General features: G+C 32.7%; 3 protein-coding genes across 3 annotated transcripts; 2 read left to right on the top strand and 1 right to left on the bottom strand.

The window, feature by feature from the left end:
• Nucleotides 1-2,251: 2,251 nt before the first annotated feature.
• Nucleotides 2,252-4,075, top strand: LOC131637347 (uncharacterized). The gene has a single exon (XM_058907944.1). The coding sequence runs from the start codon at nt 2,252-2,254 to the stop codon at nt 4,073-4,075; it is 1,824 nt and encodes a 607-aa protein (XP_058763927.1).
• A 4,518-nt stretch (nt 4,076-8,593) lies between these two features.
• On the bottom strand, nt 8,594-9,760 carry LOC131637346 (uncharacterized). The gene is made up of 4 exons (XM_058907943.1): nt 9,716-9,760; nt 9,425-9,595; nt 8,998-9,209; nt 8,594-8,879 (listed from the first exon to the last, which is right to left on the bottom strand). The coding sequence occupies exons 1-4, from the start codon at nt 9,758-9,760 to the stop codon at nt 8,594-8,596; spliced, it is 714 nt and encodes a 237-aa protein (XP_058763926.1).
• A 5,148-nt stretch (nt 9,761-14,908) lies between these two features.
• On the top strand, nt 14,909-18,848 carry LOC131637344 (axial regulator YABBY 1). The gene is made up of 7 exons (XM_058907942.1): nt 14,909-15,282; nt 15,378-15,530; nt 15,729-15,861; nt 16,680-16,728; nt 17,855-17,930; nt 18,413-18,487; nt 18,614-18,848. The coding sequence occupies exons 1-7, from the start codon at nt 15,163-15,165 to the stop codon at nt 18,680-18,682; spliced, it is 675 nt and encodes a 224-aa protein (XP_058763925.1). The 5' UTR covers nt 14,909-15,162; the 3' UTR covers nt 18,683-18,848.
• Nucleotides 18,849-19,474: the final 626 nt, after the last annotated feature.

Raw genomic sequence — 19,474 nt, 5'->3', positions numbered from 1 at the left:
CAAAAAAGAAAGATTACACACCAATTAATATTACGAGAGAAATAACAACTGATCATTACTAAACTCGTAAAAGGAATAATTGGAGTGTGTAATTTTCCCGCAAAAAGACCACTTCCATTCCAAAAACTTTATGTTCCACACGGTGTTGTTAATGTTCCAAGCATCATTCCGGAAACAAATTTCATTCCTTACTAACCATAAAGTCCACAATATGGTGAGCCACAGTACTCCTAACTTACTTTCTTTAACCTTATGTAAGTAAATAAACAAGTGTCAATCTATAAAATGCGACAAACACTCATCCTCCATCCTATCCAATTTACCAACCCAAAAATCTATCTCGCTCCATATCTTCTTAACCACCAAGCAATTAAAAAAAAGGAATGATCCCGATTCTCCAAATCAATTCCATAAAAAATACACTTTAAATTATCTGAAGGGAAAGAAATACCTCTATATATCAATAAGGTCATTTGTTGGAAGTCTATTAAGAAGAAGTCTCCATCCAAAAGCCTTAATTTTGAAAGGTGATAAGTGCTTTATTCATGCTAAAATGACTTATTATAACATAGCACTTATCTTGCTTATTTGACCTATTTCTCACAAAAAAACCCCCAATTATTGAATAAACTATTATTGTGCAAGATTACTTGGCTTGGTTTGTTTTTGTGCAGGATTTGGCCTTAAAGCAAAAACCAGAAAACAGAGCATTCGCTGCAGCGAACTATATTTCGCTGTAGCGAACTCCAGGCACTCAAAGACAAAATCCAGAAACAGTGCATTCGCTGCAGCGAGAGGTAGCGAATGGTAGCGAAGGCCCGATTCGCTGCAGCGAACCATATTTCGCTGTAGCGAATGAAGTCAAAATCAAACTTCCCAGTTTCGCTAGCAGCAAGCAGTAGCGAGGTACATTCGCTGCAGCGAACCTTATTTCGCTGTAGCGAACTTTGGCGGTTTCTAGAAGATTTGAATTTCTTAAAGCTGAAGAAAACATTCGCTGCAGCGAAATACCCTTCGCGTAGCGAACTCTGGCGGTTCAACAGAGACTTAACAATGAAGCAAGGCATTCGCTGCAGCGAACTTCTGTTCGCGTAGCGAACTCAGGCGGCCAGAACAGCTATAAAAGGAGCAGAAACCAGTTCAGAAGTATTCATTCACTTTTATCTTGTAATACCTTTGTAATAGTAACAGAAATAGAGGCTTTTAGGGAGAGGGAGCTGGACATACATCGAGAGTCGGGAAATCGTCGTTGATGTCGTTCCAACTCGAATCTTCCATTGTTCTTCAAGCTACCATGAGTAGCTAAATCCCTCTCTTGTTGGGATTGGTCGTAGTTCACCAAACAGTATGTATTTCTTTGATCATGGCGTTATATATAATTTATGTTTGAATCATTATCGTTGTTATTTTCGTTTTTACCGTTTATTTCATGGATTGAATTGATATTGACAAATACGATTCTAATCTCGATCCAAGATAACAACTATTAAACTCTAAATGCTAGACATAGATTTAGGTTTAATATTCACTTCAAGTATTGAAACTTAATGCTACCGTATCGTTTAATAGGCTGAGAAATCGTCGATTAAACCATAAGGTAGAAATATCAACAAACGTTTAGACATGAACTTTGTTGTGAGCAATACGTGATGATATTGAAACAAGCATACATTATGTATAAATGATCTAAGATTTACATATTGAATTGGTGGATGAAAACCAATTCCCAACAAGTCTATTCCTCTAAACTTATCTTTCGTTATTTACGCAATTTTACTTTCCGTAACTTTCAACCAAACAAACTTGAAACTCTATGCTTAGAACTATAGAAATTGTTGAACGGTTTTGATATCGCTCCAATCCCTGTGCATACGATAATACAAAATACTTACATTTGACTTGTACTTTCTACAACATCAAATTGGCGCCGTTGCCGGGGATTGGCGTTTAAGATATTAAAACATCGCAATCGTTTCTATACTTTTAAGCTTTGTGCATTTGTTTATATATTGTATATATTTTTCTGTTTGTTGCAACGTGTGCTCAAGTGTTTGGATAGGTGGAAAAATTTCGGTTTATGCTTCGAGGCAAAAGTTCAAAGGAGAAACTTCTTTTTGATCCCGAGATCGAAAGAACAATCCGAAAGAACAAAAGGCAAACAAAGAGGCAAAAACAACTATCCAAACAGAAAAACCCAAAGAAATGAGCTTCTACATCAAATACTCCTTCAAATCATCCTATCAAAGAAACCATGGCAGCAGAAAATCAAGTGGAACCACCCTGCGAAAGCAGCCCAAGACGGTTTGCCCGTCTCACCAACAATCCAGCCGCAAGACGAGCTGAGATGAAAACAGGATTGCTGCAAATCATCTATGCTAATCCTTTTGCAGGTCTGGATCATGAAGATCCCTACACTCACCTCACCCGATTCTACGAGATTGCTGGCACATTAGGTACACCAGAAGCGGAAGAGAAAGCTGTGTTCATGAGACTTTTTCCGCACTCGTTGATTGGTAAAGCAAAGGATTGGTACCTCGATCAAGCAACAGAAACCATGACCAATTGGAATGTCTTAGAGAGAAATTTTCTTCACAGATTCTTTCCTCATAACCGATTCATGGATGCAAAAACAACCATTGCCACGTTCACTCAATCTACAACCGAGACTTTGTGTGAAGCCTGGGAGCGTTATAAATCCATGTTACGGAAATGTCCAAACCACGGTTTCGATGACATGTCACAAATCCATATTTTCCGTAATGGATTATTACCTCAACCAAAGCTTTTACTTGACGCAACAGCTGGAGGTTCCTTGATAGCAAAAAGTGCAGCGGAAGCAATTGCAATCATCGATAGAATGGCTCTCACGGATCACCAGGTGCAACACAATCGAGGAACCGTGCAAAAGAAAGCTGGAATTTTGGAATTAGGCACAAATGACGCAATCCTAGCACAAAATAAACTACTCACTCAAACCGTGGAAGAATTAACAAAACAATTGTCCAAGCTGCCTCAACAACTCAAAGAAATGCACGGGTCGTCGAGCACATCGCAACAAGTAGCCTTATGTGAACTTTGTACAGGTGACCATCCAACCGGTTTTTTTCCTCCGATCAATGAAGAAGTGAAGTATATGGGAAATCAGCAGCAGAGGCAGGTTCCTTACAATCAAGGTTACCAACACAACAACAACGCAAGCTATGGCCAAAACCGACCAAATCAGTACCAAAGTTACACACAGCCAGATAAGCTTTCAAAAATCGAGGATACCTTGAATCAATTTATGCAACTGTCCATGGCAAACCAGAAGAACACTGATGCATCGATTAGAAATCTTGAAACGCAAGTTGGGCAGATTGCAAAGCAACTAAGTGAGCAACAAAGAGGTACGTTTTCTGCCACCACTCAAGTTAATCCCAAGGAAACCTGTAACACAATTACGACGAAAGCTGGTGATATCGTCCAAAACAAAGTTGGAGAGAATTCAAAAGGCATAGTTGTGGAGAAAAATCAAGAAAAAGGAAAACGTAAGGAGGAGGAAGAAAACAATGCGGATCCTGGACAAGTTACCTTACCAATTACCATTGGACATCTCTATTTTGATAACGCTTTAGTTGATCTTGGATCAAGCGTAAATCTTCTTCCGTGGTCCACCATGAGAAAGATTGAAGATCTTCATTTGAGCCCTACAACAATGAAATTACAACTTGCCGACAAATCAACCACAAAACCAATTGGCGTAATGAAAGACGTAAAGATCAAAGTGGAGGGTTTTCAATGTTCAACTGACTTTGTGGTAATAAGCCTGAACGGTAATGAAGACAGCCCTCCAATCTTAGGTCGTCCTTTCATAAAAATGGCAAGAATGATGATTGACGTGGATGAAAGGAAAATGAAGGTAAGGCACAAATATGGAGAGATCAATTTCACATTGTTTCAACACAAGAAGGATGACTATTCAAAAGATAAAGCTCCTGATGAATTAGGCCTGGAAGCATCCAAAGAAATGGACGAGAAAGAAAGGCCAAAGGATGGTGGCAAGGACATTTTGACGAATTCATACAAACCACCATAAAGCTTACTCGAAACAGGCGTCGAGCTAATGACGTTAAACAAGCACTTGTTGGGAGGTAACCCAACTTTTCATTGCTTTCATTTCCTTTATGCATAATTACTAGATTAGTAGGAAGAAAATGGCGTGACATGGTACAAAGAAAAATTCTGCAGAAAACTGAGTTCAGCAGAGTTCGCTACGCGAAACCCTGATTCGCTGCAGCGAACACAACAGAATCAGCAAAATTTCTTTGCCAATCATGCCATCTTCTTCATCTTTAAATTTTGTGTGTTTTAATCTAGTGATTAGTTATGTGTCTTATGACCAATCCAAGAAAGTGAGGTAACCTTCCATTTTTCACTATATGCTAAGGAGACTGACAAATTCTTGTTTTAACTTGTTTGATTCATGCTTAATCTTGCATTTATGTTGGTAATTGCAAAGACATAGAAGGGATCAAGACAATTCTTTGAAATTGAGCATAACTACTAAACCAAATATAGCCTCATTATCCCTTGTAAGTGAGTGATCTTTTGCAAACCCTTTTTGAGCCATATGACAATGAATCTATCATTGATGAACTGAACAATACATTAAGTAAACCACTTAATGGATATTGTTCTATATCTCTGAAAATCATAAAAAGTTCATATATGATAGATTCAATTTTTCCTTGAATAAATACCTTGAAACCATGATATCTTTTGCCAAATCTCAAAGAGCATTCAAAGAAAGTAAGGTGTTGTTCAAGTTGGGGAGAAAAGAGAAAAAGACTTTCTTCAAAAGAAAAGAAAAAGATGTGAGAATCAAAAGAAGAAATAAAAAGTAAGAAAAGAAAAATGAACAACAAGAAAAAATGCATTCAAAAAGAAAGAAACAAGAAAGGTATGATGAGTGATATGTGTAGAAAAATCACAATTTATGAATGCTCTTCTAAAAAGAAAAAATCAACAACCTTTTTGTTTCCATAAATGACACTTCCTTGGTACCTTAGCCACATTACAACCATAAAAGACCTTAGTGATCTATGTTCTTGCTTATCAACATATCTTGCTTGGATGAAAGTATGAATTGATCTAGATGTTGGCAAAATTTGTCATGTGAGAGATCAACATACCTCATCATTTTCACTTATACAAAAAGTGTGGTAAGTGTGATTCATGATTAACATGTTTAGTGCTTTGGATTGATTGACATAGTTTTTATGTGGAAGACTTGTTTCATGAATATGTCTAAGTACTAAAGGAAGTCATAAAACATTTATCCTTGGATGTTCAAACTTCAAAGAGCCATGTGCCTCCTATACTCCATTGAGAAATTTGTTTAATCATGTGAAGGTGGTTTAGAAACTCTTGCTTTTGTTTTTACTTTGATTGAGGACAAGCAAAGATTCAAGTTGGGGAGAGTTAATTTGATGTTGTAGAAAGTACAAGTCAAATGTAAGTATTTTGTATTATCGTATCCACAGGGATTGGAGCGATATCAAAACCGTTCAACAATTTCTATAGTTCTAAGCATAGAGTTTCAAGTTTGTTTGGTTGAAAGTTACGGAAAGTAAAATTGCGTAAATAACGAAAGATAAGTTTACAGGAATAGACTTGTTGGGAATTGGTTTTCATCCACCAATTCAATATGTAAATCTTAGATCATTTATACATAATGTATGCTTGTTTCAATATCATCACGTATTGCTCACAACAAAGTTCATGTCTAAACGTTTGTTGAGATTTCTACCTTATGGTTTAATCGACGATTTCTCAGCCTATTAAACGATACGGTAGCATTAAGTTTCAATACTTGAAGTGAATATTAAACCTAAATCTATGTCTAGCATTTAGAGTTTAATAGTTGTTATCTTGGATCGAGATTAGAATCGTATTTGTCAATATCAATTCAATCCATGAAATAAACGGTAAAAACGAAGATAACAACGATAATGATTCAAACATAAATTATATATAACGCCATGATCAAAGAAAATACATATTGTTTGGTGAACTACGACCAATCCCAACAAGAGAGGGATTTAGCTACTCATGGTAGCTTGAAGAACAATGGAAGATTCGAGTTGGAACGACATCAACGACGATTTCCCGACTCTCGATGTATGTCCAACTCCCTCTCCCTAAAAGCCTCTATTTCTGTTACTATTACAAAGGTATTACAAGATAAAAGTGAATGAATACTTCTGAACTGGTTTCTGCTCCTTTTATAGCTGTTCTGGCCGCCTCAGTTCGCTACGCGAACAGAAGTTCGCTGCAGCGAATGCCTTGCTTCATTGTTAAGTCTTTGTTGAACCGCCAGAGTTCGCTATGCGAAGGGTATTTCGCTGCAGCGAATGTTTTCTTCAGCTTTAAGAAATTCAAATCTTCTAGAAACCGCCAAAGTTCGCTACAGCGAAATAAGGTTCGCTGCAGTGAATGTACCTCGCTACTGCTTGCTGCTAGCGAAACTGGGAAGTTTGATTCTGACTTCATTCGCTACAGCGAAATATGGTTCGCTGCAGCGAATTGGGCCTTCGCTACCATTCGCTACCTTTCGCTGCAGCGAATGCACTGTTTCTGGATTTTTGTCTTTGAGTGCCTGGAGTTCGCTACAGCGAAATATAGTTCGCTGCAGCGAATGCTCTGTTTTCTGGTTTTTGCTTTAAGGCCAAATCCTGCACAAAAACAAACCAAGCCAAGTAATCTTGCACAATAATAGTTTATTCAATAATTGGGGGTTTTTATGTGAGAAATAGGTCAAATAAGCAAGATAAGTGCTATGTTATAATAAGTCATTTTAGCATGAATAAAGCACTTATCAAAAGGCACATCCAATTTCCACACTAGCCCAAAAGCTCCATCAAACTTGTTTGGAGGACCGAAAGGAATTTGAAAGCTACCATAAAAAGAAAAACACGAGGCAACCTAAAATTCTGCTTATGAGTTATCAGTCTATTCTACCAAGTCTTTACGTTCCAATAAACCATAAAATCCTTCCATCTGATCCCGAAAAGAAGCCAAACTGACCGTGAGACCGGGATTTTCCACAACCACTGTGTTTAAGCCAAAATCGCCCCATTGCCACATTCCTTCAAACCAACCTCCTATAGCCGCAACCGAAACTCTCTTTAAGCAAGATGCCGTGAATAATTCCGAATATTCCTCCTTCGAAGTAATTCCTTCAAACCACTTAGCTTCCCAAAAAGGGGGTATTGAAACCATTATACGTAATAAACCTACTACAAGCAACAATAGGATCAAGAAAAGAATATTTACCAATTTTTAAAATATCCATCCACCAAGTTGAGAAAGAAGAGGAATATTTTTCTTTTCCATCGCAAAAAAACTTGACACGATAAATCTCCATAGCGCGCTTTCAAAATATCAAACCAAAGGGAGTTTTGGCCTTGAAGATTCTCATCTCCACCTGTTAATAAGAGCTAAATTAAACACCGTTCTCAAAAGGTAAGTTTACATCCTTCAAACTCACCCAATATATCTTCCTCTTTTCCTCCACTCCCCCCCCCCACAAGAAGTTACTTTGAAGCCTAGTAAACTTTTTATCAAGCAACAAGGATTGCAATCCCTGTTGCTTGATATCGAATTGAATATTAACTCTGAAGATGTTATTGTTTGGCCTTTTGATGTGTCAAAATGCTTTACGGTTCAATCTTTCTACAAATTGTTAATGCAAGATCCAGTTGGTGGTGTGTTGGAGCTTGGTAATAACCAGGGGCTGAACATGATTTGGGAGGCCCAGGTGCCATCTAAATAAAAGTTTTTTGGCCGGAGATTATTGCAGGATAGATTATCGACGAGGAAACAATTATTACGAAGAAGAGTTATATTGCATAACCTAGAGGCTCTATGTGTATTTTGCGAACAACATAGTGAAAATTCAAACCATATATTCATTTTCTGTCCTAAGATCCAAAGACTGTGGTCAAGTATTACTCAATGGATGGAATTAGACACCCATTTTGCTGTAGATTGTTGCAGCCAAATTTAGATGTGCGTAACCTCTCTGTCGGGCAAGATATAAAGAAAGAGGGTGGCAGCTATTTGAGTGACTATTTGGTGGTGCATTTGGAAGCTTAGAAATGATATGATATTTAATAATGCGGTATTTGATAGCGAAGAATTATTTTATTTGATACTTTGGCATACTTGGTGGTGGCTTGTAATAGTATCCAAAGATAGAATTATGTGTAACTTTTATGAGTGGTTTAAAAATCCGTCTTTGTGCATTTGAATTTTGATTACTGTTGGCTTTCAGGTTATCCTGTTCTCTCTTGTAAGGGTTGATTACCCCTAGTACTCTCTTTTTAATACAAGAGTTATTTATGAAAAAAAAGGTCTATAATCGTCCAAGCTTAATGGATTTTGAGACTTTAGTACCAAGGCCAAAAAAGAAGAAGTGATTACCTTTGAAAGAACTTTTCCAGTAAAGAAATAATTGAAGAAGCTAATAAAATCATCTTTAAGAAAAGGCCAACAATTCTTTATAAAAAAATGAGTAACCGTCCGGACCCGGGCTTCTTGCTCCCCCACACCCTCAAATTTCCTCCTTTGTTACTTCTTCAAGAAAAGGTTTTTCAAGATCCATCACATCTGCTTCACTAATACTTTTAAACGGAACCCCATCCAACAAGGGCCTAACCTCTTTCGATTCTATTAACTTGTTCCCAAAATGATTCAAAACTGCCTCCCTAACTTCCCCCACCGAATCCACCATCCTACCTGGAGTAAGAATAATACCTATATGATTAAGTCTTCTTCTATGTTTCATCACCTTATGAAAAAAACCACTATTTGAGTCTCCATCTTTAATCCATCTCAATCTTGATTTTTGTAAAAGCATATTTTATTTAATCCTCAAGTTTCTCCAAAAACGTCTAGTTGGTTCTTTTCTTTTTTTCTAAGTTCTTGTTAAGCATAAAAGTTGAATCAACTTCCAACCTCTCATCAGCCAAATTTAAGTCTCGAACTCCCTCTTCCACTTTCAACCTCTCATCGGCCAAATTTAAATCTCGAACTCCCTCTTCCACCTCCAAATCGGTCTTCCCAAACACTTTCTGGTTCCACCTTCTAAGTTTGTCTTTTAGAAGTCTAAGTTTTACTTTCAAAACAAAATCTCCTCTTCCTTCCACTTTCAAACTTTTCCACTCTTTCTCCACAAAGAAAATAATCAAATGAAAACCATTCGTTATTGAACTTGAATGGTTTTGGCCCCCAATTTGAATTATCCGCCGCTATCCAAATCGGACAATGATCTGAAATATCCCTTGAACCAATTAATTGATCAATCACTCCCCATCGATTAACAATATTATTCGATAAGAGAAACCGGACTATTCTACTCATCGATTTCCCATCTCCATTATACCAAGAATTTTTTTCCCTTACCCGGAATATCTACCAAAGAACTCTTGTTAATAAAATCCGCAAATAACTCCTCTTCATTATGGTTTACCAACTTTGCCTTACCTTTCCTTACTCTACTATGTTTAATAGCATTGAAATCTCCTCCCAAAATCCATTCTCCGTCTTTGAAAGACTACTTAAACAATAACAAATTCATCCACAAAGTTTTCTTCTTACTCAAGTCACACGAGGAATAAATATTCACCAAATAATAGATATTATTCTTCCAACAGATTTTAATCCCCAAACAGACCTCCTCTTTAAAACTATTTAAAACCTCCAAATTACCGCCTTCCATAAAATCAACAAACCCCCCGACCTTCCCAAACTAGTTATCTTAGTCTCCTGTACCATAAAAATATCTGCATTGCCCTTTTTAATCAAATTGCTTATCTTTCTCTTTTGAGTGCATTCACTTTCCCTCTTATGTTCATGGAAATAATTATCATGTCAAAACTTTTTTAATCTCCGTCTTTTCTTCTATTCCTTTACCACCACCATATTTCAAGTTATCAAATCCTACTAACAAGATTATTCCGCCCCTCTGCATCAACCACTCCCAAAACAACGTTTGCCGACCAAAGTTTGCAACCTAAGTTGCTATCCAATAACTCCCATTGTCTCCCGTTGTTTCTACAAATATCGGACTCCTCCTTTTAATCACCATAACAAACCGAAAGGCTTCCGCTAATTTGACATCCGCTTCCAAAGAATTGTTCAAATGCCCTTGAAATAAAAACTACACTTATATTTTAATTTAATAAAAACAAAAGAAAAATGTCACTTCTCAATGCATTTTTACAGGAATTTTTTTCTCCAATAAAGTCTCAACATATTTCATTTTTTTGCTGTTAAAAAAACAAGTTATATAATACTCCTATATGTAAGTTTCGTACGTCTAGATAAAGAAAAAGAAAAAGCTTGGATTGGCTCGATAGAAAAATACAAACAAAGGAATCAAAATGAACAGTAGTAATTCAAAATAAAGATGATCAGGTACTACTGTTACTGTATCCATGCTTAAATTTATTACATTATAATAAAAAAATTTAAAAAAATAAAGAAAAATTGATGACAGAAGTATGGTGGGTCAGTAGTATTGAACTAGTCAGAAAGGGTTAGAAAACAAGATGGCTCTAAACAAAACATCTTGATTGTAGTACTGGCCCGCCAAGTTTGATTTAAAATGTAAAGAGAGGAGAAGAACAAAGATTTGATTTAGTGGAGACACATGCAAATATTATTATTACTATTATATGATTATGATATTACTATGATATTATTATATTATGAAATGGAATTGTAGAAAATCGAGGACACTCTGTAAACGTTCTTAACTTTGAAAACAACAGGTGAATGAAGCAAAGCTAATCACTCCCATGCACACGTCCCTTTCGCTCTCCGTTCCCCCACCTCTGCCGCCTCTGCATTCTCTCTCTCTCTTCTTCTTTCTCTCTCTAGGAGTAACACATATCCATTGGGAATGCCGACCATTCATTTCTAGCTAGCTAGTTAGCTAGGTCTTTCTGCTTCTTTTTCTATTTAATTCTTTATATATATATATATATATATATATATATATATATATATATATATATATATATATATATATATATATATATATATATATATATATATATATATATATATATATATATATATATATATATATATATATATATATATATAATATTTGGTGAAAAGGAATCATGTCTCTTGTTTAAGTCTATTATGTAAAATTCAATAAAAAAACGATACATAGTAAGACCGAAATATAAGATAGAAATATATTTAAAATTTTGACTCGTCTTGTAGAAAAATGCATACAAAACTGATATGTTTATAAGATCAAATATGTTGTTTTACAACCATGAGAAGAATGTATCTTCTTTTTAAAATTAAAAAGTTAAAAATTCATTTAAAAATCATTATTTTATTTTAACTTTAATTTAGATATATCAACTTTTATTCACCATATTTATTTTTATTTTTATTGTACAGGGAGTAGCTTATTTTTAAATTGATAGATTTCTAAGTATATTGAAATTTACAAAAAACACTCACAAGTATTTTTTTGAATTTTGAATTTTAATATTTTAATTTACTTTTACAATTTAATTTAATCATTGAATATGTTTTACTTTGACTACTTTAGTCTAAAAAATAATTATCCAAATATATATTGAAATATATTTGGAAATTTAATATATTTAAAAGTTATAATAATAGCATTTAACTAGAGGTGGCAAAACGGGCCTGGCCCGCGGGGAAAGTCCGTTTTAATCGCACTTTTTCGCGGAGAGGGGGAGGTTTTAAGCCCGCTCCTTTTAGTGTGTCCGCCCCGCCCCACCCCGTTTTTTTGTGGGCTTTTGCAGGCATGAGTTTTTTCATACAATTTTGCTATTTTTAGGCCTAAATCGTTCAATGCCCGCGGACTTCCCGTCCCGCCCTCACTTTTTTGCGGGGCGGGGCAAGGTTTTAGACTCGCACTCTCTAATATGCCGCTCCGCCTCGCCGCATTATTTCGCGGGCTTTTGCGAGACAGACCTAAATGGGACGGACATGCCCGTTTGCCACCCCTACATTCAACCTATGTATTCAGAAATCAAAATAATTAGTTGTTCACTTAATATTCAAATCAAATATATTATTCAAGTCAAATTTGGATCTAGTTCCACAATGAGTTTCTCTAATTTTAATAATAATTATATTATTTTTTATTGAATAATAGAAAGAATTCAATTTGATATCATTTTTTAAAATATTCTGATTACATTGACTTTAAAATTGATTGAAATAGTTTTTTAATATTATATCTTAATCTTGTATAGATATAAATAAGTCAAGGGCAATGAACTTTGAAGTTTGAAGGTCAAAACAATTCTTTACTTAAAGAAATAAGCAATCACATATTACCAAAAACACATAGAAATAAGCAATCACATCAATATTTATAGGGTTAGTTATGTTGTAAGAAAATGTTTTCTCGGACCCCGGTTGATTGATGTAACTTGATTATGACACTTCATTATTTCATAAAAAGTAATGATATACTTTTAATAGTATGTTGATGTACTTTATGGTTTTAATTAGAGTGTGTTGTTGGTATTGTTTGGTTTCTAGTCAAAATTTTATTTGAAAATATTAAATGGCATGTGATTTAGTTAGGTTTGAATGATTCCATCGATTTTATTCTTGTCTCAATTGGATCAACCTTTACAAACAAAATATAAATTATTTAAAAACAAAATGTAAATTATTCCATTAAGTCAAGTTAATTAATATCTATGTAGAGATACATATACTTAGTTACTGATGGGCAAATTTAATTATTTATTTTTGAAAAGTGAATTTATAAATAATAAATTAAAAAATTAAAAATATACATTAATTATATAATAATAAATAATTCTTTTAGTGTAAATAACAAAAATATATATTTTTAAACTTAAAAAAAACAAACATATATGATATGCAATAGACAAAAATTAATATTATGAATCTTGAAACAAATAGAATTGTAAAAATAATAAATTATGTTAAACATAACTATCATTAAGATAAAACACACAAAAATGAGGAATTGATAATTTGATTAACTATTGATAAAAATTGTAAAATTTGATATGATTGGAACGATTTTTACTAAAAAATGTTATATTTAAATTTTGTATCTTTAAATAATAATCTTTCCTCAAATATATATATATATATATATATATATATATATATATATATATATATATATATATATATATATATATATATATATATATATATATATATATATATATATATATATATAGGGGATGACTCAAGTGAGAACACTTGGTTATTATGAGAAATGAGAACAATGAATCACAACCATCAGATTTAGATTTGTTGATTTTAATGGACATGATATGTTTCTCTTTCTATGTTGATTTAAAATAAATAATAAGAATCATAGAAAGAGAAACAAATCATGTCCATTAAAATCAACAGATCTAAATCTGATGGTTGTGATTCATTGTTCTCATTTCTCATAATAACCAAGCGTTCTCACTTGAGTCGTCCCCTATATATATATATATATATATATATAAAGGAGAAATGAGTTTAAGAGATATTCACTCTAAATTATATATATATATCAAACATTCCTCAAAACTCAAAAGGACAAAAAAACACCAAAATGAAAGCACCTAACAATACCTCCTACATAAATAAAAGGCTCCACAATCAATAAAAACATGATATGGCAATGAGCTGCCTCAATAGACAAAGAAAGAATTGATCCAAGTACAAGGAGGTCCCAAGGACATCTAAAACCTACTTCCAAGAAAAGAATATAATGTGATCCCCCAATTACTTAAAAGATCACAAGAGTATTTGATAAACTTAAGTTATTCTACAACTTTCAAATCCACCTTATCATTAAATGTGAAACAATTTTTAAGTGGTGCTTAAGATGGGACCACCTTAGAGAAAATAAAAAATCAAGAATAAATCCAACAACTCAGATAGAAGAACAAACTCTTGTTCTAACAAATTAACCATTGTGTACCAAAAATTTGACTTGAAATTGTAGGTCTAGAACAAATGGCATGTAGTCTCTTAATTGCCTGATCTAAAATAATCCCGCTTGTGAAAAGGTTATAACCTTGTTGTGTCACTTCTTGTGCTATGTGGTTACTTTCATTGTATTTTTGTGATTTTCATCTCCACATTTTTATTATATTATCTTCTCCGTTTTTAAATGAGTGTCGTTTTAGAAAAAAAAATTGTTTTAAAATGTATATCATTCTCACTTTTTAATGTAACAATGATTACTATTTTTCCAATTTTGTCATTTAATTATTAGTCTATACTTTATTCCAACATATTAATAAGGTTAATTTAGTAAAAATGTTATGTCTTATGATAACTTTATTATATTTTTTAATCCTTGTGCAAAAATCTTAAACGAGATTCATTTTAAAACGACTAGAGTATTTTTTCTATTAAAAAACGTAATATTTAAAGTACGTGCTCTACAAAGTGAATTATATCTTGCTTATTGAAAAAAAAAATCAAAGTGAATTATAGAAGTTTTGAACTCATTTATTTTTAACATGGATCTTCATTTTAAAAGCTAGATTCTCAGTAATTTATTTATTTTTAACATGGATCTTCGTTTTAAAAGTTAGGTTCTGAATAACTTAAGTATTTTATATGAACTAATACAACATAAAAATAGCACACTCTCAAGACCTAAACCTCTACCTTTCTATCAATCTTTGGGATTATAATTACTGGTAATTCCAGGTATGTCTTCAACTCATATTTTAAATAAAATTTTGTGTGATTAATTGCTATTTATTTATGTAGTGTAAGAATAAAATATTCTAAGCAAATGATAAAAAAATGGAGAGAGAAAGAAAAACACTTTCTAGGTCTATTCAATCCCTTAATACTTAAGTAGCATTGATCTCTCTCTTTCTCTTTCTCTCTCTCTCTCATTTGCTCTCATATTTATCTCCCTTCCCAAACAGTAACTCTCAACAAACAAGAGGATCAGATCCATAGGAAGTGTTTTATCTGTCTATCACATACCAAAAAAAAACTTCACACTGATCAGTCAATCCCATCAATCAAATCATAAAATCAAGAATTCAGAAAAGGAGAAAGTGAAGAATCAACAAAAAGAGAAACAAAAAAAAAGAAAACAAAAGAAAAAACATGTCCTCTTCATCATCAACTTCCTTTTCACCGGACCAGCAACAACAGCAGCAGCAACAACTCTCTCCTTCCGACCAGCTCTGTTATGTTCATTGCAATTTCTGTGACACTGTTCTCGCGGTATTTTCTTCTCTCATCTCATTTCATCACTTTTTCTTTTTTCAGCATTTTTTTTTTCATCACACTCTTAATTTTTTTTGTTTTTTTTTTTGAAGGTGAGTGTTCCTTGCACAAGCTTGTTCAAGACTGTTACAGTGAGATGTGGCCATTGCACCAACCTTCTCTCGGTTAACATGCGCGCTTTGCTCCTCCCTGCTGCTAATCAGTTTCATCTCGGACACAACTTTTTCAACCCTCAAAATCTTATGGTATGTGTGTGCCTGCGTGCTTGCGTGTGCGTTTTCTGCATCAGAATTTCTATATAAAAATATCTAGTTTTTTTTATAGATTTTTTGGTTTGTATTTCATGAATTAGGTTTTCAGTTTTCTTCATATTTTGAGTTGGAATTGGAAATTTTGTTTGATTCTGAGAAACTAGGTTTAATTCAACAATCTTTGAATTTCAGGAGGAGATTCGAAATGCACCTTCAACAAACATGATGATGAATCAGCTTCCAAGTCAAAATGATTTGATGATGAACACAATGATGAGAGGAGGACATCATGAAGAAATCCCTAAACCTCCACCTGCGAACCGACGTAAGAATTTGTTATTTTCTTCTTCAATTGTCGAATAATTTGTTATCATCAAGATTTTTTTCCATTTTTTTTCATGTATATAAGTTGTCATTTTTTCTTCTGTTATGTGAAGTTAGTTTATTTTCAATTTTTCTTTCATTTTTGATTTTTTAATAACACAATGGAAGAAAAGGTATGAAAAGTAAAGAAAAAACACCTGAAACACTTGTGTCCATTTTACACATCTTTTGAGTTCATTCATAGTTGTGCTACTCAACCAATTAAATAAAAAAGCAAAAAAAAAAAGTAAAAAAAAAAAAGTCCATCCCTATCAAAAACTCACTTCTCAATATGAAACAGTGTTTATGTGTCTGCCATACTATACTGCAAGTGGAAAAGAAAGAACAATCTTTAGCACATTTATCTCATGCATTGCTTTTTTCATCTTACATCAATCAATGCAAAAACTCTACTCAAAATTCAACATTAACTAACAAATTTTGGCAAACCCTAATTACTAAGAAAGTAATAAAAAAAATGTAAATTTTGTGAGATTTATATTTTGTTTCTCATTGTATGTATGCATGTCTCCTACCATGCAAACATTGAGTGAGACAGAATTCTCCCCCGGAAAAATAGTGGTGAATCCATTGAGAGAGTGATTGTTAGCTAGAGAAAAAAAAATGATAATGATGAGGTAATGATGGAAAATATAGATAGATAGAGAGAGAAAATGTAGAGAGAGAAAGAAGGGTTCTGATTTGGCAATAAGGTCAGCAATGTTTATTTAATGTTCCTGTCTGTTTGCCTGAGCAATATCCGTGTGTTTGCTTGTCCAGCTCCGGAGAAGAGACAGAGAGTTCCATCTGCTTACAACCGCTTCATTAAGTAAGTTTAATATCACTTATTTCATCTTATTTATAGTATTAATACATAACTTTACTAACTTATAAATAACTTTTTTTTTGTCAACACTTATAAATAACTTCTATATAACCCTAATATCCAAGTTTTTAAATAACGATGATTTTCGCAATTTTTATTTGGTATAAATGTTGCGACACTGATTACGCTTTTCGCAGTGCAAATTAATTGAAAAATGTGAATTATAATATTGTTGTCGCGGTCGTTTTTATGTTAATAAAACTGTTTTTTAATACCTTGCTGAAATATGATATATGGATCTAAAAAGGATTTCATTAATTATAACATGAATATTAACAAATGTTTAATCATATTAACTCATATGATTTTTTAGTGAATGTTTAGAAAAAGTAAAATTCCAAAATTTTAGAAAAAAAGTATTTTCTCGGAAAAATCTATTTACTGATATGAATTTAGTGGAAAAAATTGAAACATATATAATTTTATCATTGATTTTTTTAATGAAAATATTATTATAAAATATTTCCTTACTAATTTTTTCTTAAATTTTTATTTATTTTAAATTCAAATTGTGTTAAAAATAATAATTGTCCACCAGTGAAACATTTTTTAGAGGTCTAACAAACCATTTGTTTCCAATTTTTCAACTTAAATTTATTTTAATAAAAATAATATTCATAAACATGGTCTTTTTGGTAATATTACCCACCCCAATAGTAATTTTTACGATTTTTGCAAGGATCTGATAATCTTTCTATCGTAGTTCAGTTGGTGTGTAATTTTGCTTTTCTGTAATCGACTTTGAGAATGTTTAGTTCTCACTTCAATATATTTCTAGTTTATTAAAAAAAAACTTTTTACACACCTGGTGCATGGTTGTCAAACTTGTCTATAAATGACTAGAAAAAAAAAAGAAAATATCTAAATAAAAAACTGGAAACGAAATTAATATATATTTCAATTTGTCATTTAGTATTTGAGATATTTAAATTAAAGGAGAAATTTATTTTTTATTTCAATTTTTTGTAGATAATTCATCTAATTGTAGTGGTGAACAGTGGTTGTTAGATTTTTATTTTTTGTTTCTATTAGAATGACATTGACAAAATATATATGATTTAAATTCCAGGGATGAGATTCAACGTATCAAAGCTGGAAATCCTGATATAAGCCACAGAGAGGCTTTTAGTGCAGCTGCAAAAAATGTGAGATCCAATAAAATTCTAAACCTTACTCTCTTAAGTACATTTTTCCCATTTTAGATTATTTTCAATCACTTCTAATTATATAAAAACTCTTTCTTACTATAACTATTTTCTTAGTCAAGTCGCTTTCATAGTAAAAAAAATTGTCGATATCATTGTTAATTGATCCAATTGTGATTGACGTTAGATTTGATAGGGAGGACACGATTCGATCCTCTGCAACTACAATCTAAAGGATGTTGATCCACTTGATGTCAGAGTTGATCCTCAAATCGAATTATACCAGTGATGATAACCTAAAAAAAATTGACGATAATTTAAATTTGTATATTTATATTTGATATCTTTACGCAACTATCAATTGAACTAATTTTGTCGACAATTTTTTTTAATATTATTTAGATTTAATAATATTTTTGTTGAAGTATGTATAAAGTTAAAAAGAGTTTGCTCATGTGTGGGGTCCATATTAATTTTTTCAGTGGGCCCACTTTCCACACATTCATTTCGGACTTATGCCTGATCATCAACCCGTGAAGAAAGCTAATGTTCGTCAGGTACTTTGAAAACCCTAGCTAGCTATATACTGTAACCACTTTTTCTTTTTTGGCAGCACATTGAATGAAAAAGCATAACACTTATTTCTAGGGTTTCTAATACCTAAAATTCTTTTCATTGTGTAGGACTCAGAGGACGTGATTATGAAAGATGGGTTTTTCACACAAGCAAATGTAGGTGTCTCTCCCTACTAGAAGAAAAAAGTGTGTTTGTTTTTATTGTGTAGGGCTTTGGAGTTATGTCATACTATTGTCTCTAATTATGTTTTATATATTTGTTTTAAGAGTTTGTCTTATGGATATTAATGTTGTGCACTTGTATTAGTACTTTTTAGTGTTACAATATTGTTTAGTTAATTTATATGGTATAATGAGAGAATATTCTAATGTTTAGAATTTCAATGACTTGGAAAGATAGTAAAATTGTCGTTTTTATTTTACTTTTGAATGAGATAATTATTTAAGTAATTGATATTGTTTTAAGAAATAAATATGTGATATTAAATCAACTTTATATTTATACTTATACTATATTTATTAAAATGCATTACAGATAACTCTACTAATGGAAACCATTAAAACAACTGTTAAATAGTTTTGTTAATTGTGAATGTGTTAATCAAACAAAAGACAGCAGTATAATCACAAAGTGTCAGGATTTTACTCACATAAGTTGGATAGAGAAGAGAGCCTATCATACGAAGATATAGCTTCTGACATACCTCTCTACTTACCTCTTCGTATGTTGTGGAGGATCAGAGAGAATTTTAGCAGCTTCAACTGTAGGAGCTTCTGATTCTTTGACTTCTGATTCCTTTTCTTTGGGTTCTTCAAGAGTTATCCCCAAATCTGCAGATTTTCCAATTAGCTTTGACTTTTCAGAGTCAAGCTTATTATTGAATATGACTTGAATTGATTCTTCTATAATTTAAGTTTCTGTGTTATAGATTCTGTAGCCTTTTGAGCTTTTACAGTATCCTAACACTT

The sequence above is a fragment of the Vicia villosa genome, unplaced genomic scaffold (genome assembly GCF_029867415.1).
Source record: "Vicia villosa cultivar HV-30 ecotype Madison, WI unplaced genomic scaffold, Vvil1.0 ctg.001967F_1_1, whole genome shotgun sequence".
Classification (NCBI taxonomy): Eukaryota; Viridiplantae; Streptophyta; class Magnoliopsida; order Fabales; family Fabaceae; genus Vicia; species Vicia villosa.
This window is presented reverse-complemented; position numbering and strand designations above follow the sequence as displayed.

Coding starts and splice junctions, on each gene's coding strand:
- LOC131637346 (XM_058907943.1), bottom strand. CDS start 9,760: ATGGAAGGCGGTAATTTGGAGGTTTTAAATAGTTTTAAAGAGGAG. Junction 9,596..9,715: donor TAAATAGTTTTAAAGAGGAG/GTCTGTTTGGGG, acceptor TTGTTTAAGTAG/TCTTTCAAAGACGGAGAATG. Junction 9,210..9,424: donor GTAAGGGAAAAAAATTCTTG/GTATAATGGAGA, acceptor TTCTTTGTGGAG/AAAGAGTGGAAAAGTTTGAA.
- LOC131637347 (XM_058907944.1), top strand. CDS start 2,252: ATGGCAGCAGAAAATCAAGTGGAACCACCCTGCGAAAGCAGCCCAAGA.
- LOC131637344 (XM_058907942.1), top strand. CDS start 15,163: ATGTCCTCTTCATCATCAACTTCCTTTTCACCGGACCAGCAACAACAG. Junction 15,531..15,728: donor TCAACCCTCAAAATCTTATG/GTATGTGTGTGC, acceptor TTTGAATTTCAG/GAGGAGATTCGAAATGCACC. Junction 16,729..17,854: donor GCTTACAACCGCTTCATTAA/GTAAGTTTAATA, acceptor TTTAAATTCCAG/GGATGAGATTCAACGTATCA.